The sequence below is a fragment of the Meriones unguiculatus genome (genome assembly GCF_030254825.1).
Source record: "Meriones unguiculatus strain TT.TT164.6M chromosome Y unlocalized genomic scaffold, Bangor_MerUng_6.1 ChrY_unordered_Scaffold_35, whole genome shotgun sequence".
In the NCBI taxonomy this organism is placed as follows: Eukaryota; Metazoa; Chordata; class Mammalia; order Rodentia; family Muridae; genus Meriones; species Meriones unguiculatus.
In genome coordinates, this window is record NW_026843712.1 from 4251589 (window position 1) to 4262533 (window position 10945).

Below are 10945 nucleotides of genomic sequence, written 5' to 3' on the forward strand. Positions count from 1 at the left end.
CAAGAGTCAAAACAGATTCAAAACTGCCTTAATGCATGTTACAGAAACTACATGCTAATGTTACAGTTAAAAAAAAGTCCATGTAACAGCTGAGCTATGGTGGCACAGGCTTGTAATCCCAGCACTCTGAAGTCAGAGCTGGATCTCTGGTGGAAGGCCATTCTGATCTACGAAGTGTGTTCTAGAACTAGAAAAGGCTATATAGAGAAGCCCTGTCACTGAAAAAAAAAAAAAAGAAAAATCCATCTAGCAACACTGTACTCCTTTCTGGAGCCCCATTCTGTGGGTGCTTTACCTGAAGGAAACAAGTTCCTCCTTTACACATCAAAGGGCAATACTCCCAATGGAGGTAATTTAATCTCGTGGTCAATGAAATGCACTTAGGAAGAAGGGGCTCATTTTGAACCATGCTAATGAAATAAATGTAACAATTAATTCTTTGTACTAGGAGCCTAACACAGGATAGTTGAGTCAACCATTAATAGTCCCAATTGCTAATTCTTATTCCAAGATAGAAAAATAAGAACCAAACATAATGTGTTTGAAGAGTATTTTAAAAGAAAGAGAGAAATATAAAACATGAGTCTTTTCTATCAAATATCAGAAAACTGGTACTTAGGGATTATATTGTTGTCTTCTTCATCTTATAAGATTTGCAAATGTTATAATCCCTCCCCTATCTCCAGTCAAACTAATGTTTATTCAAAAGGTCTGCTTCCTGTTCAAGAAACTTAATATCCTGAAGCAGTGATTCCTTTCTCCTTCCTTCATTTTTCTGTGCCCCAATTCCATTCAAATTAGACAAATGTGTAAGATGGAGGTCAGACCCCAGCCAACAGAGAAAAGACACAATCACCACCTTATTCAGAATAAACAGCAGTGGTATATTTTCCTCTGTGTATTCCTTCTTCATGAGCACAGCCTCATGATCAGATGTTGTTTGTTCTGCTAGAAAAAAATTATTCTGACCTGAGCTGGCTGATCTGCATTACTGTGCAATTTGCTGGTGCTTCTAGCCTGTGGAAAACACAGGGCGTGGCATCTACAGACCAGTAATAAACAGATTCCTTAGCAGAACCTCAAATGTATACCTGGGCCAGAGGTAATCCCACCTTCTCTATTCTAACACATATAGTAAGATACTCAAACTAGGAAGAAATGTCTAACACATTTCACCATTAAGATTGAAACTTGACTCCATTTCCCTAGGTTCCACACACAAGGGCAGAAATGCCATAGATGTGACCATGGTGTTTTCCTCCAACCTGCTTATTGGTAGTTCATTGTGTCTTCTCAATGTCTATTCTAAAAATTGTCTTATCTTTTCCTAGAGATTAAAGATCTGTATGTAATGGGAAACCCATTTAAATGTGGGATCATGGCTGTTACTCTGCCTTATCCTCTGCAAAACAGGCACAAGCCATGTGTAAGTAAGTCATACTAGGTCCAGCACCTTCCATGTCCTATGAAGTTAACAAAGGGATGCATCCCAGTCCTTACAAATACTTCACATATAAATGAACTTATTATGAGTTATATAGCAGTTCCTGAGATGGGAATCTTTTAATAATAATAATAAAGAAAAACATTTAGTACTGTATAGTCCATAGGCATATGAGTATTGTTTTCAGACACAGCTTTCAAAACAACCCTGAAAACATAAATCAAATTCATAATATGGTAATGAAATACTAACAGATGTTAATTTCAAAAAATGTGTTATTAGAAAGCCATACACATGTCAGTGCTCCCTTCTCTCAGCACTGCTGTGTCCTGGCTGCTGCATCTAACACTCCAGAAGATGCTGTTACTTTCACCTAAACATTTACAAACAAGAGAAATTTCCTGAAGTGAAAAGACAAGTATTTATAGACTTCTCTTCTTATGATGTAACATGGACAATACTAAGAATAAGGGATATATGAAATACCAAACTTCATTCTCATGATTTGGAAAAAAAAAAAAGAAACCTTAGAAGTAACTGCTAAAAGACACAACTAAATCAATCAGTGAAGTGGAGGAGCATTTACTTTTTAACCTAAGTATTCCTAAGCCCTTGCAAAATCAAGAAAAGCTGCAGAAACCAACACAAGAGAGCAAAGGTGGCACCAAAATCATCACAAAATACTGCTTAGGACTTTTGTGGTTCATACTCAAAGTTCAGTTTGTGTTTAACATTTTTAACTTCAGACATATCAAAACCTAGAAGTATTGAGGGTCTATGGTCTTCCATTGCCTTCAAGCAAATATATCTTCTTGTTACAAAAAACAAAGCCACAATAATTTTTTCCATCTTCAAGAATAAAGATAACAATTCAACTTCTTTTCTGCTAGGATATGACTTCTTTTGGAAATAATCTCTAAGAAACTGCTTTTTTTCCTCAGAGGAGTAGTCTTTGCATTTGGTAGGATCTAATGCTAGGACCAGGAGTAAATCATTACTGGCCTCAAGTTCCTTAGTTGCTCTTTCATTCCTTTGTCTCTTCAAAGTCACAGCACTAGTCCCTTCTTCTGGATCTGATGCTTCATTACCCAGTACACACAAGGGACCGTTCCCATCCCTTTTCTGGTCTTCTGGACACCGATGGACATCTGGCCATTTTCTTTTGAAGGGACAGGTAGAATCAGTAACCTTTTCCTCACTGGAAAACTGCAGTTCACTGTTCTCCACAAAACTGGACCAAACTTGCATGTCTGAGCTGTCTTTGGGTGCATGTGCACAATGCAACAAATGAAGAGTGATAGCCCCCACAGTCAAGCTTCCAGGGTAGATCCCACCACAGTGGACACACCTATAGGTGGGCAAACTGAGGACTAAACATGCTGTGGGAATAATATCATGTCCTTCCTTCAAGTGTAACATGTAGGCATTGGCTAACATAAATGTTGTCAAACAGAGGGGGCAGGTCAGCTCTCCTTTTCTGAGCTGAGTTACCACATTAACATGAGACCACATCTTAACATACAAGGGCACCAGCGATGTGGAATATGTGCCTGAGAGGATAGCCAGGTGGACCTCCTGTTCTCCAATCTCCTCTCTTGGCAGAGTGATGATGAAATCAAGATGGGGGAACAACAGGTTGCCATCAACATCTAGGCTCAACTGGAAGCCCCTGTTAAGATAATCCAACAACAGCTTCTTCCTCCTCAGGTGTTTAATTTTGCTGTTCTCCAAGAGACCCTGAATACTGTGGAAAGTACATGGGCAAAACAGGCACCCCAAGCCATGTGTGAGTAAGTCGTACATTAGCTCCTCCTCTGAGACTAGGCATTTGCAGGAGAGGCAATGCATGGGCCCCTCTCTTGTCCACTTCAGAAACGGAGCATGCACAGCCAGCTTTACTGGTTCAAGTTTCTCACTGGAATTGAACTCACTTTGTATGTGAGCCCCTTCTGTGTGAGCCTGGTAGACACTGGATGGGAAGTACACATTGCAAACTGGGCAGATTTTCCACTGCTTGGCCTGGGTGGCAACCAGATTCATATCCACTTCAGGTGAGGAGGCCTGAACAAATATGTTCTGGTCTGCATTGCTTACCAGCCCCGGGGAGGAAGACAAGCTGGCTGGAGCACAGGAAATTGGCATACCCACACTGGGGGGTAGGAATTGGGTTGGCACCTGGGATCAAACAGTCATGATGGTAGAGCCCTGAGGAATAGGCAGAGTAACAGGCATGGGGTCCAGCATGGAAAGGGGCTTCCCATTGACCTGTGAGCCTGTTGGAAGCAGCTTCCTGAAAACAGAGCCTGACTTGAGGAACAGGGTGTTCTGGGAAGTGTCAGCTCTTACTAACTGGCTCTCTGGCAGGATGCTGGTGCCAACAGACTGACTGAGCTGAAGCATACCGGGCCCAACAGATGGACCTGAGTTAACAGGCTGACCAAGCAGAGGATTACCAGTGCTCACACCCTGGTTCACAAGGACATTTGAGATCACCACAATTTGGGGAGATAGCAACCCAGAGGATGCCACTTGACCTGTAGGGAAAACCCTATCAGACATTGTCTGACAAGAGGTAAGAACCTATGAGGAGACGTCTGACCTATATGGGAAACTGTGAACTGGACTGCTTGACCAGTGGGGAGAACCCCAGAAGCTGTACTCTGTGCAGGAATCACAGAAGCAGAGGTCATCTGACCCTCAGGAAGGCCTGCCAATGAGACCAGCTCACCCACAGAAATTGTTCCTGGTGGTGTGTTCTGGAGAACCCCAAGGTTGTTTGAATAGCCAGAAGTCAGAGTACCAGGCCTGACTAGTCCACTTGTGGGCTCCACTGGCCTACTTGTAAGCCCCACTGATCTGACTGCAGGTCCTGCTTTTTGACTTGTAGACTCCATGGGCTGTGTGGGTAGTAAAATCCCAGGCTGGATAGCTTGACTCACTGAGTGATTGCTCACTCCAGCAAACTTATTCACAGGCCCAAATGTCTGGCTCACAGATAGTGCAGGAGGGTCTACAAGCTTATTAGGTGAAGCCTTGCCTGAGAAAAGGTCAGTTGAGGGAGATGAAGGCCTCAGTGTGAGGTTGGTCTGACCCACAGGTAGAGGGCTAAAAGCCACATGGAACTGAGCCACATACTTCTGACCTTGTCCAGATTTTCCACAGGCACTTGAAACATTCTTAAAATGTTCTGCCCTGCAATAAGAGAACATTTGCTTAAGACACACCTCTTGGGCATGAGAACCCAGCCCTTACCTGCCTCCTTCAACCTCAGCTGGCCATGTCTTCAGCCCTCCAATCTACTCCCCACCCCCAGCTCAGTCACACACGGCCAACCTCTGCTGCAGTCCTTCCCGGGATTTTAGTCACACACAGGCCTTGCATCACATTCTTACCCTGTGGCTTCACTTCAAACCGGAGCCTCCAGCCACAGTCCTTCCCAGTCCTCGGGTCATACCTGGGCCTAGAGACACAGTTCACCCCTGTCCTCCAGCACACACAGGCCTGCCATCACAGCCCTCCACAGTCGTTCCCTATCCTCCTGTCACCGTAGAGCCATAGCCCTGTGCAGTCCTCCCCCTGTGACCTGCCCCTGATCCCACACAGACCTCCTCATTCCTCCCCTGTCCTTCAGTCACACATTGGACGCCACAGGCCTCCACAGTCCTCCCCCGGAATCCATTCACACACATTCCTTCACAGCCCTCTACAGCCCTCCACAGTCCTTCCCCGCCTGCGGTCACACACAGCATTCCACAGCCCTCCACAGTCCTCCCTGTCCTCACATCACACACAGCCCTCCACAGTCCTCCCCTGTCCTCAGGGTCACACACAGCCCTCCACAGCCCTCCATAGTCCTCCCCCGGCCTCTGGCCACACACAGCCCTCCACAGGCCTCCATAGCACTCCACAGTCCTCCCCCGGCCTCCATTCACACACAGCCCTCCACAGTCCTCTCCTGTCCTCTGGTCACACAGTGGCCTGACATCTCAGCCTTCCCCTGTGGCCACCAGTCACAGTAGGTCCTCCTCCTTCCCCGCGTCCTCCAATCTCACACCAACCTTCTAGTGCCCGAGACCCCAAGAAATCACTTACTCTGGGAGGCCCTCAGGCCTCTCCTCTGCCTGCTATTTGTCGTGACTCACCACAAACAAGCCTTCCTGCAGGGGCTCTAGAAGACAAAGCCCAAAGACACCTTCCAAACAGCCTATATAGGAAGTGACGTTTTCTCATTTGCATATTCGCACCAGGCAGCCAATGACATCAAGCGTTCTTGAGGGTCCTCCCTGGCCTCGCCTTTTCCCGTTCCGCCCACCCTTCCTCCAGGCACTGATCTCATGCTGACTGTCAGTGTTGCCTGGTCTCCTGTCAAATCTCTTCCAGGGTGAGATACAGACCTCGTCCACATTCGTGGCTCCACATCCTGAGCCATACTAGGCACCCACTAAATGTCAGTTCAAGAATGAATGAAGAAGGAAACAAAAGGCTACAGCATTGAGGGTTTCTGTTTGACAAGGTTCTAGAAGTAGAAGATTGCACTAGATACTTTGCCCAATTTTTCCGTGCTAGGGAAGGAAATGGTAAGTGTCCCTGAGGACCCAATAGGGCCTGGTTGAGATGGGGGAGGAGCAGCATCCTATAACTGCTGCTGCTACCCCTTACAGAAGAATGACCTTTAGGACAAAGGAGAGTCAAATAACTCAGACTGATTGTGGTAATACATGCCTGTGTCTGGACCCGCTCTAATTCACCGGGCTTCTAAAATGGGGTCCTGGTATGTGTGTGGGGAAATAATGGGTAGGACACAGAGAAACAAGGAGGGAGCATAAGTCTGTTTGTCCGATCAAAGCCTTGTTCATTGGAAATTTTTACACAACTATATAAGAGAAGGCAGGAAAAGGGGGAAGGCTAATTTCTGCTGCAAAGGTGTTTTATGGTTTGAGGAACCTCCTGCAAGTTACCTCAAGAATGTTTCCTTAAGATATCTCAAGGATGTTCCAATACTGACGAGCAGATGTTCTCACATAAATCTATCACCCATGACCTTGGGTCCCAGTGCAGCTGTTGGTAACTTTCCGATAATGGGCATTGGCTCCACCAAATGGCTTTGGCTCACTAATTGCCTTTCGCTTTAGTAAATAGCTTTGGATCCCAGCATCTCCTCCCTTTTAAACAGTTTAAGAGTCTAGTAGGTAGGCTTTGACCTCCTAAGGTCTTTTGCAGATGGTTGCCCCTGACCAGCTGGGACTCTGAGGTGGAGTGATCGAGGAGGACACCTACCCGTAAAATGAGAATGGGCGGGAGAAGAAACAGAGATCAGGCAGTAATGACTCTTGTCGAGGTTTCAACTTTATTGAAACAGTTTAGGCTTTTCATATGTTTGGAGTACAGCAGGGAGGAGGGGTGTGTTTGACAATTTGGCATGCCTGTTCCCGGGTGATTTTAAAAGCAGTCAAAACATATGGGAATTTAAATGATGCAGGGCACATTTTTTTCTTATGGCCTGCTCAACAGGGTTTACTGAAATGGGGAATGCCAAACATGTGACAGCATATGCACATGAATTTCGCTGGAAGGTCTGAGTGCTCTAGGAGGTGACCAAGATAAAAGGGTTGACTTCTAGAGTTCATTAACTCATGGAACTTGAAAAAAAGAGGAGCAACATTTGTAGAAGGTCTAATATAGGGAACCCTTTCATGAAGTGGAACAGAATGGCCAATATAAGCAGGCACATATAGATGAAAAGGGAAATTTACTAAAATATGAAAAATTTTAACTTCTGCAAAATGCTCTAGAAGTGGTGCTGATTTAAAAGGAGATTGGATAGAATTAATTTTTCCATTAATAATATAGGCAGGGACCCCATTATAGCAGCCATCTGTAAACACTAAATATGCCTCTGATAATGGTTGAGGGAAAGTTATTTTGGAGAAGATGAGAGTGTGGGTTTTAATAATTGAAGTAACTCATTAGCAGGATAATGGTTATCAATTATCCCAGAAAAGGAAGAACAGACAATGGGCCAAATATCAGTAGTTTCCATCAGCCATTCTAACTGACCTTTAGAATAGGGCAGTATTATTTTATCACTAACTTTGCCAAAAAATTGACAGTTTTGTCTCTGTCCCACAAAGATGAGTTCTGCAACCAAAGGAGTATTAGGGGCAAGAACCTTAGTGGGAGAAGTGGAGAGATGAGTCCACAACAGGGGATTATGTTGCCAAAACACCCAGTGTGCTCATGGGATGAGGTACACACAAGAAAGTGAAGGGGTTCCTTAGAGGAAATAAAATGTACCTAGCTTGTTTAGGACAGTTGTTTCCACATCCTGAAGGGCCTCTGTCCCTGTTGGGGTTAAAGAACGAAGAGAAGAAGGGTTAGAGTCTTTCTTGAGAATATAAAAGAGAAGTTTAAGCTCCCTGTATTGAGTTTAAGAAAAGGTCTTATCTGATTAATATTTCCTAGGAGCTTTTGAAAATCATTGAAAGTTTTAAATGGCTAGTTTTTAACTGGATATTTTGTGTAGTAATTTTATGACGATGGAGCTCAACTCCTAAATAAAAATATGTCTTTTAATTGAATTTTATCTAGTGCAAGGTGTAAACCATAATCTATTAATTTTTGTGAAAGATTTGACAAGAATGAAGCAGTAGTGAGCCATCAGGTATAACTAAAAGGATAACGTCCATATAACATACTATATAAATAGAAGGCCAAAATGTTCTAAAAGGATGAATAATATGGGATACACACTTTTGACACAGAGTGGGACTATTACCCATGCCTTGGGGTAAAACCTTCCATTGGAAGCAAGGCATAGGCCCTTTGAAGTTTGTTACTGGCAGGCTTAAAAAAAAGCACTTTTACCCTGTGGATGCAGAGGGATGGTAAAAAAACAGTCTTTAATATCCATACCTGTCTTATAAAAGTCAGCAGGGATGTCTACAGTGGTAGGCAGTCCTGGTTGTAAAGCACCCATGGTAAGCATAGTTTCATTAACTTCTCTTAGGTCTTTCACTAACCTCCATTTGCCAGACGTTTTATTAACAGCAAAAAATAGGTTTGTTCCAAGGAGGAGTAGTAGGTTCAATGTGACCAGTGGCAACCTGTTCCTGTACTAATGACATTTTTGCTACTAACTGTTCTGAGGCTTAAAGGCCATTGGTCAACCCAAACACCTTCATCAGATTTCCAAGTGATTTTGTCTGCATGGAGTTGAGGGATGCCAACCACCATTAGGCTAAATTTGTCATGCCTAATCCTGCATGGTCATATTTTCAATTACCTGGATAGGTTCTTTTATTCCCTGCAAATGTTTTCATAAGCCTTGTCTGGGAAGGAAGGTCTGTTTTATTTTTAGCATTTAGTGGGTAAAAATTTCATTTGGACTACAAATAATGACATTTAACTTGGAAAGAATATCCAAACACCAGAGATTAACTGTTAGGCTATGCACACACTTTATTTCCTTCCTCATCTGTCCATTTGAGGAGTTTAGAACTTTGCTGGGGATTGGACTTTCATCCCATGATCCTGATTTTGGTTAAATAACCTGAAAGGGGCCACGAGGGAGGCCATTTATGTGTGTATGTGTGTGTGTATGTGTGTGTGTGTGTGCTTGTGTAATTATGATGGCATCAAAGCTTTTTCGATCCAATTTTAAATTGAGGAAGGGTAGATCCTGAGTAATAGTCTGAATCCAGTAAACATGGAAGGAACCAAAATTATTGCAGCCTGTGGATTTTCAAAATGTTTTCTGGTTAAAATGGGTGAGGGGAAGCAGTAAAAGCTGAGCAATTCTTTGTCCCTAGTTACTAGTTAAGAGACCAGAAGTGGAAGTAGCTAGAATATTTATCTCTCCTGTATAATCATTGTCAATAACTCTGGCAGAGATATGTAGTCCCTGGAGAATTGAACTAGAGAGACCAAGAAGTAGTACAAATGTGCCAGGAGGCAAGGGGCCAAAAATCTCCCCTATGCAAGAGCTGAATTCCAAGGTGTTAGGATTGTGCTGGTTGAGACACACAAGTCCAACCCTGTTCATCCTGCCTGTTGCTATGGGTAGGGAAGGATGGCCTGATTGTTTGGGAATGGGGGAAAAGTTTGAGATGCCTGAACTTGAGGGGTTGAAGTTTGAGGGACAAACCCTGGAGCCACAGAATTTTTTTTCATGTTCGGGGCCAGAGACAGGCCCCTTAACAAGTTTCCCTGCTTTGGTAGGGGATTGCCTTGAGTATCCTTTTTAGAGTGACAATCTGAGGCCCAGTGTTGTGGGGACCTCAAGTAGAAGCCCAGTGTTGCTCAGTTTTATTGCCCTTGCATTCCTTGGCAAAATGTCCTGGTTGTTTGCAAATAAAGCAAGCTCTAGGGATGGTGCCCTGAGTTAGGCCCTGGAACACAGCTCCAACAGCTATGCCAAGAGAATGAACTGAGGTGATGCCTGCACAGTACTTGATATAAACAGAAATGTCTTTGCCTTCAGGGTATGGCCATAAGGCAGCTTGGCAGGGAGGGTTAGTATTTTGGAAAGCCAGAGGGTTTATGAATTCACTCTCATTTTCATGTGAGCCCAGAATCCATTCTGAAATGTCAGTAAGATGGCTGATGAAATTACTATAGGGTTCCAATGTTCCTTGCTGTATTTTAGCTAGGGAGTTTGTTAGGGCTTCCTTAGGGGGAAGCTGTTCCCAAGCCTTCAGTCCTGCAGTTTGTATTTGATAAAGAAGACCAGGAAGATACTTGACTTGTTGCTTTTTGGTGTCATAGGGGCTATTAGCTCATAATTTTTGCAAGGTCCAGTGTTTGAATCTCTGCCAAGCCACCAAGTTACACCATGTGGTTTCCTTACAAAATTCTTTAAAATCTGACTTCTAGAGGACAAAATCGCCCCCTTGTAATACAGTAGGAATCAAACATTACCCATCATTGGGTGTCAGCCACTTTTCACTCAGAGTTTCATTTATGGACACTGTGAAGGGAACAACTGGGTCATATTATGAAAATGCATTTTTTAGTTCTTTCATATATCTAAGCCCATAACGGTAATACTGTTGTTCATATGTTCCATCCCTCTACCCAGCTGAAGTGGCAGAAATTTCATTTTCATCTGCAGGGGCCTCTTCACTAGAGGTAAGATTCTCCTCCTCATCCTCTCCTTCAACTACAGGGCCTGAGGTGGACTGGACCTCTTTGGCAGGGGGTAGGGCAGGAGCCTGTGCTCTCATAGGAGTTACAGGAAAATCCTTCAGGGTATTAGGAACCTTGTTCTTTGTCTTGGGAGGGAGGGAGACAGCTTCAGTTAGGAATTGGGTCAATTCAAGATCCAATTCCCTTAGTTCTTCTTTTTTTATTTTTATATTTCTTTTAATTAATTACACTTCAATCACTTTGTATCCCCCCATAAGCCCTTCTCTCCTCCCCTCCCTATCCTACCCTTTCACCTCCTTCTTCACACATGACCCTCCCCAAGTCCACTGAGTGGGAAGTTCCTCCTCTCTATCCTTC

At 43.8% G+C, this 10945-nt stretch overlaps 1 protein-coding gene across 1 annotated transcript; it reads right to left on the reverse strand.

Moving 5' to 3' along the window:
- Window positions 1-2161: 2161 nt before the first annotated feature.
- Window positions 2162-4206, reverse strand: LOC132651909 (activity-dependent neuroprotector homeobox protein 2-like; the record flags this gene model as incomplete). Its single annotated transcript, XM_060376857.1, is given in 2 exon segments — window positions 2162-4014; window positions 4017-4206. Coding segments are annotated over 2 exon segments (2043 nt in total), but the record flags the coding sequence as incomplete, so codon positions are not given.
- Between the last annotated feature and the right edge of the window lie 6739 nt (window positions 4207-10945).